General features: G+C 43.4%; 1 protein-coding gene across 2 annotated transcripts in view; it reads right to left on the reverse strand.

Moving 5' to 3' along the window:
* Positions 1 to 27011, reverse strand: part of VWF (von Willebrand factor) — a 233766-nt gene that overhangs the window by 37235 nt on the left and 169520 nt on the right. For both annotated transcript variants that reach the window (XM_075003060.1, XM_075003070.1), the window contains 7 exons: positions 25010 to 25351; positions 14640 to 14845; positions 9842 to 9944; positions 9655 to 9729; positions 8940 to 9044; positions 8280 to 8485; positions 6619 to 6768 (listed from right to left, as the gene is read on the reverse strand). In XM_075003060.1, the coding sequence (XP_074859161.1) occupies positions 6619 to 6768; positions 8280 to 8485; positions 8940 to 9044; positions 9655 to 9729; positions 9842 to 9944; positions 14640 to 14845; positions 25010 to 25351 (1187 nt within the window). The remainder of the gene's footprint in view (positions 1 to 6618; positions 6769 to 8279; positions 8486 to 8939; positions 9045 to 9654; positions 9730 to 9841; positions 9945 to 14639; positions 14846 to 25009; positions 25352 to 27011) is intronic.

The raw sequence follows: 27011 nt of genomic DNA on the forward strand, positions 1-27011 counted from the left end.
CCATTACTGCCCTCCACAGTCCTGTGACCACTTGTGATGCAGAGATGCAACATTATTTAACACTTTTTGTTCAAATTTCTACTTGCTGCACTGATTCAACATTCTCCTCGTTCCCCCATTTTCATGGGCTGATTGTTTACTTGTATTTCTTGCCACCATCACCACTCTGGTCTTATGTACAGTTCAAATACGGATTCAAAACTGACAGTGAGGTGATCATAAGTTTCTGCGCATCTGTCATACTGACATGAAGCTCACTCTCTACGGGTCCAAAAATTTTATTACCCTGGGAGGTGAGAAATAATGAACACAACTCATCCTTCACACTTGAGCAGGTGCACATGGGCTGACTGGGAAGTAATAATAAGCAGCAGCTGTGGAGAAAGTTACCAGGGTTTAGTTACACTGACTCACGCCTTGCACAAGCACTGAGACAGAGATGGTCTCAGCAAGGGAAGGTGACAGCATGCGGATAAAATCATAAGGTAGAGAATATTCACACTGTATTGAATTAGATTTAGGTTTGCAATAAGTATAGGGGGTTAATTCCATTCCCTTCAGGAGCAACAGCAGATTTTACACTCTGATTCATTGACTATTTAAGGTTATTAAAGGGATCCATGTATTCTGGAGTGTGGCATATTTCCACATATCCTCTTTAATTCTAACTTTCTGCAAGGTCTAGGAGATGATGTACAGTTTATCCTCAGGATGGTGCTGAATTTTTGCAAACAGAGCAAGACTCTGCTCCCTCTCTAGCACTTGGATGGGAAACAGAATGGAGACTATCCCTGAAAACAGGGACTTTTCTTAAAAAAACACATCAATATGTGACACTTACTATGTGGACGGCTATATTATAGACCCACACAGATTGAAGAGATCTAATCAGAGACTAAGAGGGACACCTAGAGAAGAAGATAGGTCCAACAGGATTTAGCTGAATGAGGCTGAAATATTCAGGGCCAGCTCCTGTAAATCCATGCCATTCTACTGATTGAGCTACACTGATTTACAACAGCTGAGCACCTGCCTCTCCCCCACAAACCTTTTTTTTAAGAGGGTTCAATGCATTAAGATTTATTTTTACCTTGTTCTGTAATGAGCTAATGAAACAAAAACAAAGTGTTTGTAACAATCTTCCAAGTCACTTGCATGCTTACGAGATATGATTACTCCACAGTCAATACTCAAACTACTGTCCTTAAAATATCTTTTCTTTGATCTTTCATGCACAAAATGTCAGCATTTTACAGTCATGCTTAACATATGGGAGAAGACTAACTTTGCTACTTCAAAGAAAAATGTCAGTTTGAAATACTGGAGATTAAAGTAATAGATTTCATGGTCAGCCTCCACTACAATCATCATTTACCATGACTTGGCATGAATGCTCCAAATGCTCTTGTGTTATAATTTAACACAGTTCTCAAGAGTCCTGAAAATCTTTCATAATCAATTTACACACACTCAGCCAAATGGGTCTGATTAAGATGTGTATCACTGAAAGTTATACATTAAATGCTTTTCATAATCACATCACCCTTAAACTGAGTATGTTTATATAATTTACCCAAGTTCCTGACTTTATGGATGCTGACAGGAAGCAAGAATGAAAGCAGGTGTTCCCTTCACATTAATTAGCGTTAGTATAGTCCTTTGAAATTGTAAACCACTGTATTATTTTATGCTCCAGAGAGCTATTTTGATGTACTCATACAGAAATCATGTTGAAAAACCTCCAGAAGAGTAAGGTGCAGACATTGCTCCTCCTAGTGGAAGATACAGAAATGACAGACATGCCCCTTTTGGTCTCCCAGGATTTCATTGGCACTGGAAAGAAAGAGGAGGGGAAGAAAAGAAACAAGGGCCACAACAAAGGCAGAAGAGAAAAGGAAAGCTTTGGGGGGTTGGTTTTATCCATTTTTAATTTTGCATTTTTCTATATACCTGTACGAACACCTTGAAAGACGTGCATCTCCATGAAAAATGAAGAAATGTATCACACAAAATAAATGAAGATTAAAGGTCAGGTTCAAACTTGATCTTGTCAAGCAAGATCTGGGCCTTCCAGTGGAACACAAATTAAATCTGAACCAACAACATATGACTGTTGCAAAAAATGCCAGCATCATTCTGGGATGTGCTAGAAGATGTGCTATAAGCAAGACACAAGAAGGGGTTACTTTCCTGTAACTGCAGGTTCTTCAAAAGGTGGGGTCCCAATTTGTACTACATATGAAGGTGTGCATGAATGACATGCATCTGAATCTGGAAGGTTTCCCTAGTGGCATTTGTTGACCTGCAAATGCATGGAGCCTGTCCAATATTCCTCTTACCACTGTATAGTCCAGTCGGCAGCAGAAAGGATGGAGGGCAGCTAAGGGAATGCAGATAGGAACCACCCATATCCAAGAACCTCCAGTCACAGGTAAGCAACCTCCTCTTCTTGGAGTGAGTAATAAGTAGTGTTGACAGGGGTGCAAGGATGCGATAGGAAGTGCAATCTGCAGTATGGCTGGGCCCACAGCAGCATCAGCAGCTGCCACTTGCATGATGGTGTAGTAGATCATGAATGTGTGGACAGAGCACCAGGTTGCTGCATGACAGATGCCTCATCATGAGACATCTACAAGGTAGGCTGGTATGGCTGCTGGTGCTTTCTTAGAGTGTGCTGACTCCATTAGGCAGTGGTACATTGGACTGTGCATAGCACTCACAGATACAGCTGGAGCCCCATTTGGAGAATCACTGGGAGGAGAGAAATTGGCCCTTGGATCAGTCAGTGATGGCCACAGATCTTTTGCACATCGCTGAAACTGAGTGAACCCTGTGGAGGTTTGCATGCCAGTGGACATTGAAGGTTGTAGGACCTGCCCATGTAGGAGGCCTGTGGTTTGGAGAGCACAGCTGGTAGGTGTATGAACTGATTCAGGTGGAACTCCACCACAACTTTTAAGAGGAATTTAGGGTGAAGCCATAAGGAAACTTTATCCTGGGGGAGACAGTGTAGTGGGGGTGGGGTTCTGCCATTGTGTCCACTGATGTATCTAGCTCAAGTAATGGCTATCAAGAACATCCTCTCCATGGAGAGAGGAGAGAAGGAGCATCTCTCCTTTCAGCATTTAGCAGGCCTTGGTGGATGCCCTCCTGCTGTGGTTGAGGATGTATCATACCAGAGTGGAACACGCCATCTACCCCAAGCCACACCAAACAGGTGATGAGATGAAGAAGGCATGGAATGGCCAAACTCTTGTATGAAGAGATCAAGGAGTGACCAGAGGAGAGTGATGTGCAGGTGGAGAGTCTGAGGAGGTCTGGAACCCAGGTCTAGCCTGGCCAGAATGGGGCTATAAGTATTATGGTAGCTTGGCCCTGCCAGATATTGTGAAAGACTTGTGGGAAAAGATGTTGCAGGGAAGGCATAGTGGAGATCACCTTTCCAGGGGAGAAGAGTCTCATCCTGCAAGTCTTCCTCATGGCTTCATGGAACACAAAAGGAGCCACTTTCTATTCTCACAAATGGCAAAGAAGTCCTTCTGTGGGGCATGCCATGAGGGAAGAAGAGGTCTCAGACTGTGATGTTGCATAACTCCCACTTTTGGTTGAGGAAAAGAGTCCCACTGAGCATGTCTGTGAGAGTATTTCAGCTGTCTGGAAGGTACAAGCCCTTGAGCATTATATGACATTTGAGGCATCAGAACCAAAGATAGATTAACACAGAGCAGGGGGTGGAAGACCTGGCACCATCCTGCTTGTTTCTGTACAAGACCACTGCAATGCTGACAGACAGCAACTGACCATAGGAGAGGTATAGATACACTGCCAAGTGAAGGAGCTCTGAGCAGCTAGGAGTCTTACGTGTGCTTGTGGAAACATCAGAGTCCAGGTGGCAACTGAGGGCTGGCTTGTCTTAGCACCACAGAGGTGGAAGCAGAACAAGCTGTGGATTTGCTGGTGAGAGCTGTAGATGGATGTTTTCCAAGGTGGTCATTGTCCCTCCAGCTGTGGAAGCTTGGGTAGACATTCATTTCCATGTGTGTCACCTCACCTGATCTGGCATGGCTTGGGAAGGAAACACCTCTGTGGGGACCTTCTTCTGTGCCTGTGAGGGGGCTTCTTACTTTCAGGTTTGGGCTTGTCCTTCACTGCCACTACTGCCAAATATGGTGCATAGGAATGGATCAGAAACGACACTCACTGCTGGTGAGGGCCACTTACCGGCAGGTCCCAGATAGGAATGTGCACACAATCCCATTATTTCCTCTACGAGGAATTTACACTAGTGGGGCTTCCAAGCTCCTTGGGTCTGAAGGACTTATGGATGGAGCAATGAGGCTGATATGAGCCTCACTGAGGCAAGTAAGACACCTTTGATGCTCATCGCTCACAGAGAATGTGCATGGTCAGGAGACATAGTTTTTAAACCCCAAAAGATGAAGCCTCTGGGACTGGGGCTGGAAATTATTAGCCTACTACTAATCCGCTGAATTAGCATCTGTGTTCTAAACACCATGTACAAATACTGAAAAGTCAGTCTGTGAGTAAGATCTAAGAGGTTATATAGCAACTAGTTCTGACTTAAGGCACGAGGTGGTAAGAGGGAACTGGAGAGGCATCAATCCACATGACTTATATTCTTGGCAGCAAGTACAAGGGGACACAGAAGATATGTACAGTCAATGGATACTGTTAGGAAAACCTTCCAGATTCAGGCACATCCACAGGAATCTCATGTGCAGCCATATATGCAATACATAGAAGGAACATCTTTCTTTCACTCTACTCAGCTGTGATAATGCTTCAGTCGGATTTCTGTGGCCAGTTCTGGACACCACACTTTGGGTAAGACATGGACAAACTGAAGAAAATCCAACAAAATTATTAAAAGTCTAGAAAAATGTAACCCACAAGAAAAGATGGACAAAACTGTATTTGTGTAGTCTGGAGAAAAGAGGGGGACATGATAACAATCTGTAAAAGTTTGTAAAAGAATGATAGAAAGAGGAGAATGATAAATTGTTTTCTTTCACCACTGAGAAAGGGTCAACAAACATGGGCTTATATTGCAACAAGGAAGATTAGGTTAGACATTATGAAAAAAAATTCCTAACTGTATGGATTATTAAGCACAAAAAAGAGTTTCCTGAGGAAGACCATCATTTCATTGTAACCAATGTGCTTCATATTAACAAAGGGAGTTTGTGGGAAGCTTTTCACCGGGGTTGCCAGGGAAGGAAAGATAGCCAGGAAAAAAGGCTACAAAGAGCTTCTCCTTCCCTTTTGCATCCCTGCTCAGATGACAGCCTTAATCCCAGTTGTTGCAATCCTTGAGCACAGGCACTGGGAGATACATTACTAACTGATTCCCCACAGAAGGCAGGAAGAGCCTTTCACACCATCCAGTAAAGCAAATCCAGCAGTGAAGAAGCACCACACACTCACTTAAAAAGTTACTAATCCAGAGCTCTGGCATTCACTTCCATGTAGCCCCCACAAAGAAAATGGGGCCGTGACAGCCACGATTTTTCCAACGGCACACGTTGATCAGCAAGAAGTTTGTGCAACTAATTTAGAAAAAGATGCTGTTTGCAATAGTTTGAACAACTTCTGAACTACTGCAATGTGCATACAGGCTCATCAAACGAGGGTGGGTGGAGAGCGAGTGGGGTGACTGCCCAGCAGCCCAGACTTTCAGAGGGGACTGGAGCTGCCTGCCATTGTGGCAGCGGCCAAAGTCCTGGGCCTCTTTGGAACACTGTGGAAATGATGCTCTGCTCTACTCTGAGGGCCGGGGAGGGAGGGCCCATGCAATGAGCAAGGCAGCACTAAAGGCTGACTGCCCCCAGCCCTGCCCCTTCCAGGGCACAGAGTTGGGGGACCCATGCACCTTGTCCCAGGCACCCCAGTGTCTATGGGACCCACTGTGTGCATCTGATTAGCAACACTGCTTTAAAAAAAAGGGAATTGAGCAAATAAATACTTCCTTTTATCAGAATTTTGCACCTGCTTCCACTGGTACTTCCTAGCACGCTAGTCTTCAGGTAGCCTGAGCAGCTGCAACTCCCAGTGACCTTAGGGAGAATGGCAGATGCTCAGCATGTCTCAGACTCAGCTCCCAAAATGATGTATCACTACAGCAGCCCACCTCTTTAATTCCTTTTCTCACTACTATTATTATCTGCACCTTTAAAATCTGTAGTTCAAGAATCCCTTTGGAGTCACTGTGATAAAGCGCGCTTCTCCTTTAAGGGACAGACTGGAGGCCACAACACAGCCTCTGCAGAACCCAGGAGGCTTGTACCACGTGTTCAGAGGGGTGGGCCACTTAAGCAGCCACGGGAAGCTGAGCAAGAGAAGCGACTAGATGCCAGGCTGACTGTTGTGGATAGTGGTCTCTCTCTCAGGTCCAAAACACTAGCCTGACGCAGCCCCGAGTCTTCGTGAACTAAGTTTAGAGATACCGAACACTCTTCTGGCTGCTCCTTCTCTGACACATCACTGACGAGTAACTACTTATTCTGTGAGTTTGGTTCTGGTTTCCTTCTTGCTTAGATCCTCTGCAGCCATGCTATCCCCCCAGCCTGGTTCTGATGCCTTGCCTGAAGTGTTACTCACCTGAGGGCAGGCTGTATGGCACACTTTGTCTACACACTCTGTAATACGAAGTCCTGTGACAGCGTCTTCCATGTTAGTGCAGGTGCATTCTGTGCAGCCTTCTTCCCAGGATTTCCCAATGGGGTAGACAACATTGTGATGCACACAAACCTGTCAGTGCAGTGAATGCATCAATGAATATATGAAAGGGTGCACACATTTACTCTGAAAGGCTGACTTTCTACCTCCATGTCCTTTCTGAGACTTACCAAATCTACTGGATTCAGCAGTAATGCCTTGCACCTTGAAAAGTTTTGGTTGGTTTATTACAAAATTAAAATCTGGTGACACCCAGTTGTGCAGAGGCTGCTGGATGGAATTCTATGGAGGTAGCTAGGGTCTGATTCAGCATAACTGAAAAAAAGAATTTGGCTCCACTGTTCAGAGATACTCTCGTTCTGATAGAGCACTTTTCACCTGTAGATCTCAAAATATTTTTCAAAGGTATCATTATCTCCCTTATATCAATGTCAAAATGAGGCACCAAGCAATGGTGCGGGTGTCCATGGTCCCCCCCGCCAGGAATTTGGCAAATCTGTGAATAAAACTCTGGCTTTCTGAGTCTCAACTAGTGCTCTGTCCATTAAATCAAGCCACGGTCAGATCTTAATATAGGATAATATACTACACAAAGAAAAAAAAATAGTGACAAATTCTCCTGTACTGTAACTCTCTTAATGCCAATGGCAGTTACTTCAGGGATGAATTTGACCTCAAATGTCTAAGTGCTAACAGCTCACATCAAGGACCACAAGGAAATCAGTGACCAGATGCATCAGGAATGGTCAAAATGCAGGTACTCTAATCACCATTTAGAGCTAATATATTCACAAGTATTTCAGTTTATATGGCAAATAAATTGCCATGCACATTTGAACAACAAAAAAGCTGGTAAAGCGTGAAATTTTGAAAGGGAACTTCTGTACAGAACATAGCCCATGAGCTTTTGCTATTACAAACGCAAAGTAAAAGCTTCAGAATGATCTCTGAAATTCATACAGCCAGATTGATTTCAGTGTTGCTGCATGATTAGCTGTATTTTCATCCTGAAAATCACTGTCATTTTAAATAGTTTAGTTCTCTTAATGTTGCAAGAAATTATCACAAGGTAACATGCAGAGTCAGGTGCAATGGTTCAGTTTTCTTGCATACAGCTTTCTTAATAAAGCCTTTAATATACATGTCTGGCATTGCTTTGGGTTACTTTGCATTACTGTGTAAAAACTGAGCTGATTGCTTGGAGCAGCTGTACCTTGCAAGAGAGATAAATGTTGAACCTCTCTTGTATGGTGCCCTCAGGACCTGACTGGTGTTGACTGAGAGTTTTCCAGACCACAGTGATCAATACTGCCTTGTACATTACCAACACTCCCACTGCTTACTGGGTTCTTAGAAGGCATTTAGGAGTAAATTACAGCTAAATAACACCACAGAACATGGAAAGCCAGGACTGGTGGTTGGAAACAAACTTTATGGGACCAAAAGAAATTGGTGACACCCATGATAAGTGCTCATTCAGGTAACTAAATACATACAGGATTACAGATGTTGCTGGACAAGAAAATGCTGGATTAAAGGGGTTCAACCTGTATTTTCCTGCTTAAGAGTGACAGATCCCTCACCTTGTCTGGAGCGCAGGTGGTAGTTATGCAGCCACAGTCATTGGTGACAGATGTAGATAAATACCCAGCTGGGCAGCTCACTGTAGAATTGGTACAGCTGCACGTGCATTCGTATTCATCACAACACTGGGTCTTCTTAACAGTCAGCTCTCGATGTGGAGGGCAGGAGGGAATATGCCGTAGCTTGCATCCTTCTCGCTTGCAAGCTATGAAATAATTAGGTACCACATTGAACAAAAATAATACAAGAAAAACCACAAGTATAGTTTCTCTTATAAACAAGCCTCTGCCGTGGCAATGACATCTACTAGGGATTGACTTCAATAAGTCATGAAGGTATAAAAATCCCACCTAGCAGATCCTGTTACAAGTTCAGGCCAAAGATTTTATTCCATCCAAAACACCATCCCTCATTTATTAGGTAGTACAAAGAATTTGTAACATTATTAACCTCTTGATCAGAACGCCTACAACTTTTAACATTGCTCTGTTCTATACTTCATTTTGAAGTCTCAGAAAGAGAAAGTAACAGAATGTTTCCAGTTTGCAAGATCATTACAAGTCCGATTGGATCCAAATCAGTGGTTTTTCAGAGAGTTAGGCATTTATTTTTGTTTGTTTCAAACCAAGTGCAAAAATAATGTTTAAAAGACACTTTACCACAAGAATAAGTTGGTCTGCATTCTCCAGGGTTTGTTAATACAGGCTGTAGACCATCTTCACAAATAGGTACAGGTGGAAGCTCACAGGTAACTAAATCACACACTAAGACAAAAAATTGAGACCGTATATCAGCTGTTACTTAGCTAGTCATCAAGAAAGAAGGTCCATTTTCTGACTTGCTTCTATGCCAATAGAGGGTAAGCCTTAATTCACAGTTTGGCAGGAATCTATCCAAGCTCAAAAATTTAGGGAATAATTCATGTTTGGTTTTTTGTGCCTTAAAAAGTTTTAACATTGTGTTTCATGCATACATGTAAATTGTGCAGCTTGGATAAAAATAGCAACTGAAAAAGTGAAATAACCATTCTAAAGTCATTCAGACAAATTGTCCCCTGGCTACTTGCTCTCCCGCCTCCACACACACACACACACAATCTCTCTCTCTCTCTTTCTAAAGGAAGAGATTCACTAGAAATTTATGAATCTTTTTTCTCTCATGTGGGGTTTTCCACAGATAGAGCTGAATATGGCCTTCTGGTGCTTTGAAAAATATTCAGTCAATCAATCAAAAGTCAATCAACGCTTGATATAACTGAAAATGTCAATCATAACTTTGAAAAGTAGCTAATAAAAACAAAAACAAAAAAACAAGCGAAAAAAAAGACCTGGCCATCAATATCAATTATAGCTCTCTGCATTATCAGCAGCCTACCACACTCATACTCCGGACAGCACAGATCAGAATTCCGTTGTAGTCTGGAAACTTCACAGGGACCACAAACTGCAGCTAGAATGAGAGAAGGGAAACCACAATTGTAAACCACTCTTAGAAAAAGTAAGCAAAGTGGAATTTTTTTTTAAAATATATATATATATATATTGATTTTAAAATAGTTTACGTTTAGTAGGAGGGCAAGGTCGGGTAGTGCAATTTATTATCCTATTCTCAAGGCACATACAAATCTTGCAGGGATCATTGGAAGGGATCCATGTGTCCATTTGCTGCATAAAAATAACAGGTTGTAAGAAAGGAAATCTTCTGATCATTGGTAGACAAAACTGCTGGAGGGATAATGAACTAATCTGGAAACCAGAAGAGCACATATGGGATTGCCTTGCTGCTTCTGATAACTAAGAATCCAGAGAAATACACAATTTAGAAGTTAGGTTACACTGAGACTGAGCAAGAGATGCAAAAAAAATCATAAACACAGTGAGAAATTATTATTGTTTTAGGAAGGCATAATGTTTAAATTTCAGGAGTATAACTGCGAGCTGTTGTAAATAACATAGCACAATGGTGGTATTATACACACTATGACTGAATGTACTGGAGAAATAAGAGGAAGAGTGATGTGTTTGGGAGTATACAGAAGCAGCAGCCTTTTCAGATTATTAATATTTAAGCATACCAGAAATATGGAAAAAAAAGACTATTTTAAGCGGAGAATGTTTCAGAACAGCACATTAAAATTACCAGTGCCCTGGACACTAGATAGGTGCTGAATCAATTTCAAATGTGATACTGTAACTGCTTTGAGATATTCCTTAGAGGTAATAACAGCACAGCTAAACTGGAAATAAAGTATGCGATTGTCCCTCATTGCTGGCTATCGTTATCAAGAAGAAAAAGTTTGGAAGTGGAGATGCTAGTCCTTGGAGCTCATGAACAAGTAAAAAGAACTGTTTCAATTTAATATGCAAGTGAGGAGGCAGGTGGTAGAAAGATGCTTTATGGATAATTAAAGCCAATTTGCATAATCAAATCATGCTTTGAATGAAGGTCTGTGGGATAGCACCAACGAGGAGAATACTGGCCAAAGAAAATTTCTGGGGACTTCCTTGATAGAAGCTTGGGGTGATCTTTGTTAATGCAAGGTGATATGTATGCTGAACACCACTAAGCCCTACAGATGCTATAACCATTATATTAGTCAACAAGGTCTTTTTAAACGGAATAAAATGGGGGCAGGGGTTTAACAGTGGGACTACAAGAGAAGCAGCACTCTGAAGCAAAGGGATTAGAAAGATCTAGCAGCCTATAAAACAAAGGAAGTGAAGCTAGTGAGTGGTTGGTCTGTGAGAAACCTGTTTCAGCAGAGGAAAGCTCATGTAGGTAAATTGCCAGTAAACGGCATTATCCCAGGGATTTTGAAAGCACTGCATCTACATTGTCAGCCCCTTTAATAGAATGTGATTCTCCTGTGTCTGTTGCCAGTAGGGTAAAGAGAATTCATGCTTCTTACATAAGAATGTCCATACTGGGTCAGACCAAAGGTCCATCCAGCCCACTATCCTGTCTGCCGACAGTGGCCAATACCAACTACCCCAGAAGGAGTGGACTGAACAGGTATCAATCAAGCGATCTCTCTCCTGCCACCCATCTCCAACTTCTGACAAACAGAGGCTAGGGACACCATTCCTTACCCCTCCTGGCTAATAGCCATCAGTGGACCTAACCTCCATGAAGTTATCTATTTCTTTTTTAAACCCTGTTACAGTCCTAGCCGTCACAGCCTCCTCAGGCAAGGAGTTCTACAGGTTAACTGTGGACTATGTGAAGAAGAACTTCCTTTTATTTGTTTTAAACCCATTAATTTGATTTGGTGACCCCTAGTTTTGATATTGTGGAAAGAAGCAAATAATTTTTCCTTGTTCACTTTCTCTTCGTCACTCACAATTTTATATGCCTCTATCATATGCCCCTTTAGTCTCCTCTTTTCTAAGCTGAAGAGTCCTAATCTCTTTGATCTCTCTCTATATGGGACCTGTTCCACACCCCTAATAATTTTAATTGCCCTTTTTGGAACCTTTTCTAATGCCGATATATCTTATCAATATACTTCTTGTACCTTTTCAACACCAGAAAACTGTGTAATACTGAAGCACTTGAAATAAGGAGATTATCACAAATCTGCTCTCACAAACACACCGTAACCCTCCATACTCCAGGTGTTTCTAATTCAGAAACACCTGTAGTACCGACCCTGGAAGGGGGAAGAGGAAGCAGCTCTGTGTGCTGCTGCTCTGCCTCCCTCCGCAGCTGGGAAAATGACAGCACAGTGATGCGCTTCTCTGAAGGCTTTCCCACCTCCCCCCACCACCCGCTGTTCCCGTAGCAGAAGGGGGTGGTGCTTGGGAGCAGCAGGGGAGATGGATGACCAACATACCCTCTGAAAAATCCAGACTTTCTTTTTGAGCTTGGCTATTGACCTTTTATTTAAGTAATTTCAAAACTTCATGTGGCTACTCTGTACATTAATTGAATGATTTTGCATAAATTCTTCAGAAGTGATTGTGAAACCTGCAAGAACTGTCTTGGCTGGAATGACTGGATCATGCTGTATTCTAACAGGTATACTTACACAATACCAGTAGGTGGCACTAATGCATAAACCACATTAATATACAATTAATTAAATATTGAGCCTGTTCTGGTATGGCTTTGGTCTGAAGTGGGTCTGTCCCACGAAAGCTCATCACCTAATAAATTATTTTATTAGTCTTTGAAGTGCTACTTTACTGCTTTTTTGTTTTGATTAATATACAAGAGAACCTTTTTTCAAGGGTAACAGAGAGAAAGCCATGCTAGTCTATATACTATCAAAAAAAAGCAGTCAAGTAAGTAAGCAAGTCGTTTTTAAGTGAAAAAGCAATCCTGTAGCACTTTAAAGACTAACAAAATAATTTATTAGGTGATGAGCTTTCGTAGGACAGACCCACTTCTTCAGACCATAGCCATACCACAACAGACGCAATATTTAAGGCACAGAGAACCAAAAATAGTAATCAAGGTTGACAAATCAGAAAAATTGTTTCTATTTTTTTCTAATTTTTTTTCTGATTTGTCAACCTTGCTTACTATTTTTGGTTCTCTGTGCCTTAAATATTGCATCTGTTGTGGTATGGCTGTGGTCTGAAGAAGTGGGTCTGTCCCAAGAAAGCTCACCTAATAAATTATTTTCTTAGTCTTTAAAGTATTTAAAGCTTAGTCTTTAAAGTGCTACTTGACTGTTTTTTTGTTTTTTTCAAGCGGTTTTCATACCATCCTATGCAGGCTAGCACAACTCTTAATGTATGTACTTCTGCTGTGGACTGGCAACTAGTTTAAATATTACATTGACAAAGTAGTTGGTGCAATGTGTATTTTAATAAATCAAATGCATCTTTCATAATTACTGAATCATCCGTTATAGCTGAGAATTTTCTCTCTAGTTTTAGATGTTGTCATTAAGGATAGCCAGTTATCCAATAGGGGCGAGAGCAGCACCCAACCCAGAGAGGGCAGGGGATTGCTCCAGCCCTGCAGGGCCACTGCAGGTAGGGGCACTCTAGCACCGCCAGTGCAGCCCCCCCGTCTGTGGCGGCCCAAAGGGGAACCACGGGCAATGCCACTCCAGCCCAACTAGGCTGGAGCGGCACTCCTTCCTCTGATCTGGGCGGCTCCAAATGAGCTAGAGCATTCCTGCCTATGGAGCACCTGGGGCCACCATGGATGAGGCTGCTCCAGCCTGGAGGCAGGCTCTGACCTTGAAGCTTACAATTTTCATAACGGAACATTGGCTCAAAAACTTCTTGAATCTTGTCCCTAACTATAGAGCTATGTGCTCCACTCCCAGTTCTAAGTTTACCCCCATCTCATGGCAAGACAGCTATCAGCCACCATGTGGAAGATGGTACCAAAATGGCTACTTGTGTAGCTAATGATGGGAAGGGACATGAAGAGAGTATTCAGGGGAAGGCATTCCATGTGTCAGACAAAGAGCTGCTGGTAGGGGACATCTGTTACCATGGATATCTAGTTTGCATAGGTTTTAGATCATACTAGTAATACTGCCCTTCCTATGCTTGCCACAGCTCCTATCCCACACTAGGCAGAGGAAAATGGATTTTCATTAGGACAGAACCCATGGGTTTATTAAAGAAAAGTGTCCATTTTTGAGTAGAAGGGAACATGACAGTCTGGGACCGGACCAGGTTATTCTCGTCACTCTTTTCCTAACTCTGAAAAAGTTTCTGGCTTGGCCCATACTGCACTTTGTGTCAATGTAACTACGTGGCTCAGGAATGTGGACTTTGAGTGACACAATTATACCAACCTAACCTCTGGTGTATACAGTGCTATGCTAGTAAAGGGGCTTTTCTGTCAACACAGCTACCACCTCTCGGGGAGGTGGAGTATTGATCCCAGCACAAGAAGCCTATCCACAGGTGGGGTAGCATTTTTACTAAGGGCTACAGTGGTGCTGCTACAGCTCCCTAAGTGTAGACTAGCCTTTAGAAACCTTCCCCATGCCTTGCCACAGAAGTACACTACACTTACAGCATAAGGATCCCAGGGAGTTTAGTTTTATGTTTAAACTGGTATTTGCTGGTTAAAGCCTGCAGGACAGAGATTGATCTCTTAGTAAATCGCAGTTTATGCCATTTCCCTCTCCCTTCATTCTTTGCCCCTGCTCCTTCCACACAAATTTGTCATGCTTTCCTGGTCTCAACAGCCCCAGCTGTGAATTTTATGTTGAGCCTAGCCAATTTCACACTGGAGGAGCTGCATGGGGCAGACAGCCGGCCAGCCATGAGGAAGCAGACTGAAGAAGTGTCTGAAGGGGAAAATAAGCAGACTCATCAGATATACATTCATTTGCCAAATCTCACACTCTGACAACTCTTGTGGATAAGCAATAACTGGACAGCTACCTGATGGCGTGTTCCATCTCCAGCAATGCACTCTGTGCAGACTTCCTCGTCAACACAATCGCTATTTACAGTCACCTGTCCCGGGGGACAGAAGCAGCCTTCTGTGGGATAATCCTTGCAGACACTGGTGCTGGTGCCATTCTCACAGTGCTTTGTGCAGCTTTTTCGACAGTGATCGTATGTCAAAGAGCCAGGGCATTTCATAGCTGTAAGAAGAGAGACGAGACCACTTCAGAAGACATGAAACTCAAAGCCATGGTTTTGCATATAATTTCCCTAACACTTTTTCAACCTAATGCCTTTCAGGATGTAGCAATTATAGCCTCCATTGGAGTCAACACTTTTCAAAATAAATTTGTAAAGCAAACAGAAAACGCTGATCTCTCTGGTATGGGTTATACAGAGTTGCTATTTTTGCTCAGGTCAGACTACATAATCATGGGAGACAGTCCAGAGGAAAGCAACAAAAAATAAGGGTTTAGAAAAGGTTTTAAAAGTTGGTTGTGTTTAGTCTCAAGAACCAAAGTCTGAGGCAATAGCATAGTAGTCTTCTGATATGTTAAGGGCTGTTATAAAGAAGATGGGATCCGCTATTCTCCACCTTTATCAAGGGTAGGCCAAGAAGTTACTGACTCAGTCTACATCAAAGGAGATGTAATTTAGATAGTGTGAAAAATGTTCCACCTACAAGGAGAGTTAAACATTGGACCAGGCTACCAGGGGAGGGCATGGAATCATTGAAAGTTTCCAAGAAAATGTTGGACAAACACTTTTCATGGATGGTATGGCTCACTAATCAACAACCCGCCAATTGTGATTGACTGGTCAATCTTGAGGACTCTCCCAGCTGATCAAGATCTCCAGCAGTGCAGCAGCCTGTCCTAGCCCCATGCTACTCCTGAAAGCAGCCAGCATGGCCCCATGCGTGAGAGCAGCAAGAGCCTTGGCACTCTGTTCTACCTGCAAAGCACTGCCTCTGTGGCTTCCATTGGCTAGAAAAGGAGACCTCTAGCCAATGGAAGCTGAGGTGGCAGTGCCAGCAGAAGAGCTGCATGTTGAGCCACATTCCTTACCTTAACCCCTTTCTCTGGCTCAACCCACAGCCCCTCCTGCACCATGAACCTCTTGGCCCCAGCTCACAATCCACACACTTCCTGAATCCCAACCTCCAGATCCAGTCCCATGAAAGTGAGTGAAGGTAGGGGAGAGGGAGCAAGAGAGAGAAGTGGGGTTGGATTGAGCAGGGTAGAGCTTCAGAGACGGGGCAGGATATACCTTGAGTTGCTATTAAATTGAAAAAGTGATATTGGGCATTAAAAGACTGGAGGTCGCTGGGCTGGGTTTACTTGGTCCTAGGCACAAGAGGATGACCTCCTGAGGTTCCTTCCAGCCCTACAATTCTATCTTTACAAAGTTTCTATCTGGCCTTACAATCTATGCCAAATAAATTGTTGGCCTGGCTTCTGTCCTGACCCATACGCTATGCAGAATCACTGGGCCAAAATCTCAGCTGGTACAAAACAGACAAACTCACTTAACTTAACTTCACTTAACCACCTGAGCATCTGACCTGTTCGTTTCCAGGGATGTAAAAAAGGCAGAATGGGGGACCACAATTACATTTATTAAAGTAGCTTGTTTACACCGTGCAATCGGAAGAGCTCCAAGAAAGAGATGGGCATTGCAGGAAGTGTTTTTGGTGATTTGGTATGAGGTGATATTCTCTAGGAACTTAAAAAAAAAAAAAAAAAGGCCAAAGACAGAATCTTTCGGCATTCTAAAACTCAACCCCAAACTGGCATCATCTGGATTCCAGTTCTATTCAGGGAAAAGTTTCAGAACTACTTCCCATCCTCTGAAACAATGAACAAAACTTGTATTGAAGGGTTTGTGCCATTGAGGGTGCAAACTTTCAAATGAGGCACATAAAAGGAAGACTCTGGCCCTTTTTCAAACAAAGATCCTATGGCACTTTTCATGAGAGAGTGGGGTTGTGTTGATGTCAACACATGCTTTTTAATTCACTTCAGAGGGCTCTGGATCATATCTACAAAGACCTCTACATACAAATCTATATGCATCTACCTCAAAGTTTTAGGCTGCTGCCCATTGCATCTGAGTACCTGCCACGAACATTCAATAGTAATAGTGACATCTCTTGCAGACTTCATAAAACACAGCACCTCCCTTTTCTCCATTTTACCTTTTGTCTGGAATTTGAAAATTAGCTGGGTTCAGGCAGCTCTCCATTCATTCGGTATACCAAATCCTTGACTCACTGGTGTGCATCCAAGAAGCTCCCACAAAGCAATTGCCTTCTTAGCATATTATGAATTCAGCATTCAGTACGTGTGATGAAGGCTGGACGGGGAAGAGTTTAATAAAACTATGTCTTCCCCTCTCCCCATTGAAAACAATTTTTTTCCCCATAATCAAGGAAGGAGATGGCAACACTCAGCAAAAGAAATGAACTAGCTTATATGAAATCTATTTGGTGGAAGTGCCTACGGGGTCAAGGTGACAGGGAAGATAGATTAATAGATTCTGAGGCCAGAAGGAATTACAGTAATTCATCCAGTATGACCTGTGTAACAGAGGCCATAGAACTTCCTCAAGGAAATTGCTCTTGAACCACAGCATCTCTTTAAAAAATGTCCAATCTTGATTTAAAAGTTGTCAGAGATGGAGAATCCGCTACAACCTGTGGTGAGTTGTTCCAGTGGTTAATTACTCTGACTATTAAACATTTACACTTATTTCATGCCTGAATCTGTCTAGCTTCATCTTCCAGCCCTTGGAGATTGTTATACCTTTGTCTGCTAGACTGAACAGTTCAATATTATATTTTTGAGTTGGCAGCATGAAGGGAAGGGGACTTACTCCATCAAAAGCAGGAAAGTCTTTCTCAAACTCCTTTACCTCAGCAGCAGAATTATAACCAAGAGATTCCAGGAGACCATGACAATCACCTATAACCCATTACAGCCTTAGCTTCGTCTACTTCTCCCAAGACTTTCAGATAATGCAAGCTCTGCTATGAAAACTTTTGCTGATGATATCACACCTATGAGTGTTGCACTAACTACTACTCACACACATATCTCACAATCCACTATTTGAAAAGGCTTCCTCAACAACTGGGTATTTCAGTGTCTACAAACCTCTAATGTTGAATAATTGTAGTCTGAAAGAGAGAAATAACCATTTTACACACTCTAAATAAAACTAATAATGGGTCAAAACCAAATAGAAGACCAGTTCTTCTGCTAGGTTAGCTTGACTATTTCTCGTGAAAATTAATTTGAGTTCCAGCTTTTCTCATGCAGTCGTAATTATTTCTTGCAATATATCCATTGATATTGTAAACCCAGTTTGCACATGCTGTGTTAAACAGGCAGCTTCCCCTCATCCAAGGAGGGAAAAGAGCAGTCGGTATCATTTCCAGTAAGACTACACAATATGTAACAAATTTTGAAGGCTCTTACCGGCAGATTTAAGCGGTGACAAATATTGCAGCTGGTCAGTTTTGCTTTGAATCAGCCTAGCTGTTGTTACTGGGGAATAATGTATGTATGAAGGAGAGATGAGCCTCTGGGACTATGTTCCAGATCCCAGCAAAATTAGACATTTTAAAGTCCCCAGGAATAGTTAAAGTTGATATTCTATATTGCAGGAGTGGGGAACCTCTTTTACGTTGGGAGCCACCGATCCACAGAAAAATCAGTTGTGGGCTACACACAAGTGAAGAGAAAAAGAAATCCCAACTCTTACTGATCTGTCCCCAGGCGAGAAGGAGAAAAAATACTCATAGGTGTGGTCCCCAACTGAGAAGCAGGAGAAGACCCTCCACTCACTCTCTGTAACTCCAGCCCCATAGCAGGGTGGCAAGGCTCAGGGCTTACCAGTGTTGGACTAACTCTTCTGGGGGCCCAGGGCTAGAAGATTTTGTGAGGTCCCCCTAAGCTTTGGGGTAGGAACAAAACTGAACATCTTGTCCAGTGTGTGAGAGGGGGCTGCAGCTATGAGTGCATGTTCTGGGTGGGAGGAAGGGTGCAGGAGTGGGCTGGAAGTGGGGGTGTGGGGTATCGGTGGGAGGAAGGGCACAGGAGTGGGCTGAGGGGATGCAGAGTCTGAAAGGGAGAAGGGAGAAGGAGCAGACTGAGGGTGAAGATGTGGGGTGTCGGCAGGAGAAGGGGGTGCAGGAGCAGGGTGGCAGTGTGGGTCTGCCCAGGAGAAGGCTGGAGGGCAGGGGATGGGGGTGCATACCTGGTGCAGGTCTAAGGGGGCAGGTGAAGGGGGCAAAGGTATCTTTGCACATCTCTATGTACTTCAAGGAAGCACTTCCTCCAGGTGCCACCCACTCCACTCCCACTGGCCACAATACGCAGCCAATGGAAGCAGTGGGGGGCAGTGCTGGCAAGGAGCACTTCCCTGCACCATGAATATCTGCTTCCTAGTCCCTGCCAGGCAGAGCCTGAGGGCTGAATGAAGCCCATGGCTTGCCTTGCCCACGAGGCTCAGGGCTCGGGTGCTGGAGCTCCAGCCACGGCATCCCCCACACATGGCTGTAGTGCAAGGAATGGGCTTGTACCACTGCAGGGGGTGGGTGAGCCCCGAGCCTTGAGGACTGGATTGAGGCAAACTACGGGGCAGATCATAGGTCTCCCCCACTTCCCCACTATATCAGGTTCTGCTCCCCTCCCCCCCAACAAAGATCCTCTGGAACAGAGATAAAATCTTAGAATAGTAGGACTGGAAGGGACCTCAGAAGGTCATCTTGTCCAGTCAATGCACTCAAAATAGAACTAAGCATTATCTCGACCATCCCAGACAGGTGGCTGTCAAACCTGCTCCTAAAAATCTGCCATGACAGCGCTCTCCCAGCTTTTATGCATGACTCAAGCACCATTTCTCCAGCAGCTCCATCTCCTACTCAAACTGACTAAGCTGCAGACTAACCCTGGACAACAAACTAGAAACAAAGCTTATGCTGGCTAGGGCAGATGTATCTGGCAAACAAGAATAAAAACAGGTGTCATATTAAACTTCCTCTAGCTTTAATTCCTTCCTCAAACTGTTCTTGGCTTGCTGTAAACCTGGAAAGTGTAACAAAGCAGTCAAGAAAGGGTTTTATCACTAGTCACGTCAAAATATTACCTTGAGCAAGTTTGAGTTCTTAAAAATCACCCAGGAATTTGGAAAGGAAACAAGACTTTCCCCTTTGAATGAAACTCTGTGGACAGGGCTGAAATGACAGAGGGATCTAAGGGAAAACATCTGCCCTGGCAGACCAAATAGCGAGACAAGGATCTCAGATGATTTCTGTAGTAAAATAATCCCATACATCTAGATTTGGATACACTTCCCGATCCATATGGAAACCTGTGGACTACAGCCAGATTCAGGGGGACTGGGAACTCCTGCCCCTACTCCACAGACCTTTTCAGTGAGTGTGGCCATGGGAAAAGAGGAATGGGCCTATCTTCATTCCCTCTCTGTGTGTATTTATAGGGTCCTGGTCTCTACAGAATCTGAGTGCTTCACAATCAGAAATGGAGTCTGTCCACACACCACCACTGGGAGGTAAAGGGATATTATCCTCATTTTAGAGACAGGGAAATGAGGTCCAGGAAGGATTAACTGGACTTCCCAAGATTACACAGGAGACCACTGAGACAGGAACTGAAATCTGGTCTCTTGAATAATAAGCCTTGTCTTCATTTCAGCTGCAAACCTCATGTTCATTCTTGAGTTTTCCCTCCAACCCAGTACATCTTCACAGACATCTCCATCAGTGCTACACAGAGGAAGCCATCACACTCTGAGCTGCAGAGCAGATCACAAGGACATTTTAAACTTCTACCACATGATTAATGACGTGAAAAGGTGTAGCCACAGGTATGGCACAAGCTAGATCTGGCCCATTTACCTGTGCTCTAACTCTTACATATGGGACACTTCTGGAGGCTAATAAATTTGAATTAAAGATATGGTGCTTCCACACTAGCCTTTATTTGATATTTTTTAAGTTCAAAATTCATGCTATATCCATCCCGTAATATTAACATTTTGTTATTGGAATTAGGGCTCAACAAAGCAAGGTAATGGTATTTACAGTGAAGATAGTGATGGTTTAATATCACAGTAACTCCTTTAAATCTGATTTTATCTCATAGTGTAGACTCAACCTGAGAGTAATCCACCATCTTATCGCTCCACTGAGTGTCCATGGTCCCACCCTGCTTGCAGTTTCTCTAGCTTCACTCATCTCCAGTCAGGGCCATCCCTAGGGGGCTGCAAGGCCTAGGCCAAACCCCAAACACACTCCAAATCTGCCCCAGGCTCTTCACCACCTCTTTCTGCCCATCCCTCTGCCTGCCTCACCCATTCCCCCAAAGTCCCACTCCACCCCTTTCCCCCAAGTTTCTCTCCATACCCGACCTGCCCCCTCTCTGCACCCATTCCACCCCTTCCACCAGACCCCTTCCCATTATTTTAATGTGTCGTGTTTGTTTATTTCTCCATGGGTGTATTGCAGATTACACTCCATCTCTGAGAACTGGAAAAGAGTAGCACTTGCACTTAGAAACAATTATTTAATACCCACCATGGCAGTTTCCTTCAGATATCATTAACATTTACATAGCTAGATGTACAACAAGACACGAAGGGACAGAGAGCAGTCCAGACCAGAAGGCAAACAGATACACAACAAGGAGTTTTGATTTTTTTGCGCAAATACAATAGAGATCTGGATTGCAACCAAAACAGTGAAAGAATCATGAGAACAACTTTCACATTAGAAGACCACTATGGGAATCTGGGGTGGGACAGATCTGGTAGTACCCAGAGGGAACCATCTTATATTCCAGAAGAGTACCAGTAAGGGGGAAATGAAAGACTGGGGCTCCCTTCCAAAAGGCATTAATGGTGCCTTTAGTCCAAGAGGAGGTGGACACAACTAGAAGGTGAAGCTGGGGAAGGGGACCAGTACACACTTCCGAAGCCCACAGTGTCACAGTCCTTTTCCAGGTCCATATCCAATGAAAGAAGGATCCAGATTATGCAATCTGGAGTGAAACATTTACAGATCTCACAGACATTCAGACCTGCAGTACTGGTTCAAGCCCATCTCTGGAAATAACTTGTCAGCCTATGGTTTTTATTGCTTTCGAAAAGACAACTCTGCTTACAGAGAGATTCTGTTCAGAGATGATTAACCTTTCCTAAGTAAAATGGCTGCTACAGGGTAAAACATACTTATACCACTGCTCAATCACGACATGAATGCTCATAGGCTAGATCAACAGCTGTATAAACAAATCAGATTTTCGGATGAGTAAGCTTCCTTTCCATCCAAAGATAAGAGTCTCCATGATCTTTGAATTAAACTTTTTACTAATACTACAGCCCTCTTCAGCAAATACCTAACAAAACAAACAAACACGTGGTCTGTGCCCTGAAGCGATACAACAAGCACAGCTTACTGAGGGCTAGATGGTGGACTGCTGAAGAGCAGGTGTGCTAAGTGTGGGAAATGTACAAGGACTCTCTGCATTCCCACACCAGAGTCAGCTGCATTTCTAGTCCAGGCATTCTCATGAACACATGAACCATTTCCTACCAGCTGCCCACCCTTGCCCTCACTAGCTACCCTGAAGAAGGCATGGAGAAGGAAGTTGGAGCAGGACTCTGTCCCTACTGAACTGACCACTGGTGCTAGGTTGGCATGGAATGGAGAGCATGCTACACCCTTTAAAGAGTTGCTGCAGCAGGCATATTCACCCCTGCCCAGCTGGCAGCTCAGGGAAGAAATGTTCTGAAGTGTTGCCATTCTGCACTACCCTAATATGGGTCGGTGTCTAATTTAGCCCTGTATAAATAGCCTGGACTGACTTAAAAAAATCCTATCTAGCACAATGCCATTGTTTATAGGTTTGTAATGTTATAATGATTAAGCTATGCTGTCTATCAAGTCATTCATGTATTCTGCACAATGCCGCAGTTAACAACAGTTTTATTTTTGGCAGCTACCAACATGCACCTGCTTCCAAAAAGACAAAGGAAAAAAAAAAAGAAAAGAAAAAAGAAGATGCCATTGTTAAGACACCAATGACCATTTTATGTAACTAGTAGTTAAACTGGGGAGTTCTTTCGGACTTTGGTGCAGTGCATCATAAACCGGGAATTTGAGGAATGCAGAGGGATGATTAAGACGCATCTTTGACATTCTGTGTAGGACGCTGCGATTTGGAAAATCTGGTTGAAGTCCTAAATCTAAGCAATGGCAGGCAACGTTCTCTCTCCATTTGCTACGCTTATATGCCACATAGAATGTTCAGAGTGTGTTGTTTCTTAAAAGGTTTGTCTGCAACAATAACGTTCTCCAAAACTTTTGAAAGAGATGTAAGACATCAACTCAAGGATCAGATCAAATTCACCCTTTTTCCTTTCTTTTAAGAAAAAGAAAACAAAAAACAAAACCATTCCACTCAATTTGGGCATGAAACATTTAAAAAAAAACTCTGCCACGTCTCTTGTAATTCCATGCATGGTGGATACTGAATGGACTGCATTTTTCATTACATTATGTTCTTAGGCTGATAGCGGGCAACCTGCTGCACGCAGGCTGCACATGGCCCATTGGGGTTCTGTGTATGGCCTGCAAGACATTTTGTTTATTGTGGCCCACATGCAGGTCAGGCACCGGGTGGTGAGGCAGAGGTATATTCGCACATCTTTGTGCGCTGCCAGGGAGCACTCCCTGTACGTGCCACCTCCCCTCCCTCCCAACTTTCATGATAAAGAGATTGTACTATAATCCTTGTATTAAGTGAATTAAAAAGTACTATTTCTTTCATTTTGTACAGTGCAAATATTTGTGAACTTAGAATTATACCCAAAAAGTAACCGCCTTCAAAAATAAAACAATGTAAAACTTTAGACTACAAGTGTAACTGAAATCAATATGGGAAAATATGGGAAAAGATCAAAAATATTTTATAACTTTATATTGGTGTTTTATTGTCAAACAATGGGCTTAAAACTGTGATTGATACTAATTTTTAATCATGACTAATTTTTAGTTATCTGCATGAGTTAACTGTGAGTCATCAACAGCCCTACCAAAGACAGAAGAAACCTACTGATCCAACACCAGACGCACCATCTTTCATCTCTCTCCGTATCGGTAGCCATCTGCACTGCTAACAGCCTTGTGCTGTTTACTCCCCACTGCTGCCCAATTAATGGCTGTACTTGACCTCTTCCCCTTTAGCACATGCACAATGGCATTCACAGAGCAATTTACTACCAACTTGATCACTAACTCATAGTGTAACTGGCACTGCTCTGGGAGGGAAATGTGACTCAGGCTGCTTCTATGCATTCCACCTCCCGATCTAGTTCTGTGGGAGTATTGAAGTGGGGTGCTTATTTCAAAGCTTTCCCCCATCTACACTGTCAATGTGCAATTCGAACTCTGCACTTTAAAATATGTGTGGCTGCCATCATGCTAATTAGGTGCTGAATATGCACATTAGCACCTCATTAGCCTGTTTTGAATTGCCTCATTACCATGCCACCTCCAACAGGAGGTGGCATGTGTAGAAGCAGCCACGCATAGGGCTGTTTCTCAACTTCTCTTTCTTAGGCTACAGTTAGATGCTCCCTCACACACTGAGTCATATCTTTGGTCTATACAGGGAATTTGCCCCAATACTAGCAACTGATGGTCAGCCACCAATATAGCTGCACTGGTGCAGAATCCAAAGGTAGTCTCGAAAAGCCATGATTTGCACTGACAGAGCATATCCTAATGAGAGGCAGGGGTAAATACCACTGGTACATATTGTAACCTTCCTTATCTTCACTTAGGATCTGTACTGATGCAGCTACATTTGCAGCTGCCATCACTGACAAAAATCAGGGCAGATTCCTAATATAGGCAAGCTGTCAGAGTCATATTTGGTAGGAAAGGCCTGGTAGGGTCTGCACCCTTGTACGCTATCATATAGCAATATTCTCCTTCTCCATGGTCTTCCCAGACCCTACATATCTTCAGCTATCTCATCCTACTATCTTCTGTTCAACGCAATCGACAGGATCATGTATTTTACTGATGCACCTCTTTCCATAAATAGCAGGTCAATGGATATCAAGGAATACATTTAAAATAGGATGTACGTTAAAGTAACGATCTAACATGTAACATTACTTACACTGGAAATTCCAGCCAGAACTTCTGTCCTATGACATAGGATTAGAACATTCCCACCATGCAGATAAATTGAAGACAATGGGAGTATCCATTCTGACTGATTCAAAGCATTAGTTTCTGCATCAATTCTAGTGTATAGTGAAACAATTACCACAAAACTCCGGTGATCTCCACATGACGCAGACCCCATTTGTTCTGCAAACATGAGCATAGGAAGCAACAACCTCACAGATTTCATCCTCAGAGCAGCTGTTTTCTTCACATGCAGAATAGAATATGTTTGGAGAGATTTCTCTGTGGCACTGTGCAAACTGTGGTGAGAGCAGAACGTTGCACTCAGTAGCAGCATGTTCGGTGCATCTACCATCTCTCTGGATTTCACAGATCTTGCCTGGTTCTTTCAGTGTCCATTCTTGAATAAATGTGCTGCTGTCAGACGTGACAGAGCCATCCCTTAATATGAAGTCATTGGCATGGTTTTGGTCACAAACTCCTAGGTGAGTGAGGAAATAAAAGTTGAAAAACCATCCGCAGCCAAAAAATTTCGAGCATACAGAAACAAAGCAAACAGAGCTTCTTGGGGCTCAAAAGTTGAGCTGCAAGTGGAGGAGGAATGGCTTGTAGTTTTTATTGCGTCTGTATTCTCTACATAAGCCTAAAATCTTAGAATGCCTTTTCACTTATTAGCTTAGAAATCCTGGTCTTGTTACTTGCTATTGTATGGCTGCCTGGAGAACCAGTGAGATTATGGCATCACAAGAGAGTGAAAGTTTTTAAGATATGTCTACGCTGCACAGAAGGTCTGTGGGACTCTGGCTTGTGGACTCCGTGTTTCCAAGCTCACACCTGAGTATTCACACTGCATTTTAAACCTGGATTTACAACAGCCAGGCTAATGTATCTAGACTGCATTACATGGATCTTTGGACTTGGGGAGGTGGCTCGACCTGTGACCACACTACAGAGTGGAAAGGGCTTGGACCAACATAACAACAGAATTCAGGTTCACACCACCACTATCCCAGTGGAGACCTAGGATCTGGGGCTTGGTGACCCAAATCTCGTTGACTTGCATGTGGCTGTAGCTGGATCACAAACCTGAGTCAGACCGCAGACTTACTATGCAGTGTAGACATACTCTGCGAAAACACAGTATTTTTAGTTTGACTGTTTAAAACTCTATGGGCTTGTCTACACTAGCCCCCTTCTTCGAAGGGGGCATGGTAATCAGTCCGAGCGGGGAATAGCTAATTCTTGCTGTGGGAACTTCAAAGTTAACAGAGAAAGTTTTGAGAGTAAGGGCACTTCAAACCTGTGGAGGTACTTCAAAGTGCCTGGAGCCACATGGCATGCCGGTGCTTCCAAGTTGCCATCTTTAAGTTCCCCTGGCGAGAATTAGCCTAATGCGGTGCTGCATATGCATTGAAGCACCTCATGGCTTTTCCCCGATCAGGCTGATTACCATTCCCCAAACCAGATGGGAATAAGGGACATTCAAAATCATGGGGTCGTTTCAAAAGGCCTCCCAGCTACACAGGTGGCTGTGTCTCAAAACCAGCAGTTTTAAAGTGCACACAGCCATCATTATGCTAAGGAGGTGCTGCATATTCCTGGGAGTGCTTCAGTAGCATGTTCCGAAGTGCCACATTACCATAGCCCCTCCGAAGGGAGAGGCTAGTGTGGTCACAGCCTATGTGTTTTGCTGATTTTTATTAGTGCTTAATTAATGCACACAGAGGAAAAGCACTAGTGAAAAAGAGTTCTGGCATAAAGAGTCCAGACACCCCTAACTTTTTCAGCTACGGGGAAAATATTATAGTTTATTAAATATAGCTGAGATGTCTCATAGGCCCTCCACTGAAAACAAGGGAGACCAGACTTGACATCACTAAAAAACCCAGGGAAATGCATGGCAGGCTTTCCCTATCGTCCTCCTCCACACTCACCATCAGCAGCACAGCACTTCCAGTAAGTGAAGGCGCTGTTCTGCCCCACCCCATGCCACGAAGCAGTGAGCAGAGCAGAGCAGCATGAGCTTCCCAGCTTGCACTGCTTTGAGGCTGCGCTGCTCCTGGGGACGGATGGAACTGCCACCACCCTCACTACAAGTGGTGGACAGGGGTGGAGTGGGGGAGCATGGAAGGAGGAGGGGT

The sequence above is a fragment of the Carettochelys insculpta genome, chromosome 1 (genome assembly GCF_033958435.1).
Source record: "Carettochelys insculpta isolate YL-2023 chromosome 1, ASM3395843v1, whole genome shotgun sequence".
Lineage (NCBI taxonomy): Eukaryota > Metazoa > Chordata > Testudines > Carettochelyidae > Carettochelys > Carettochelys insculpta.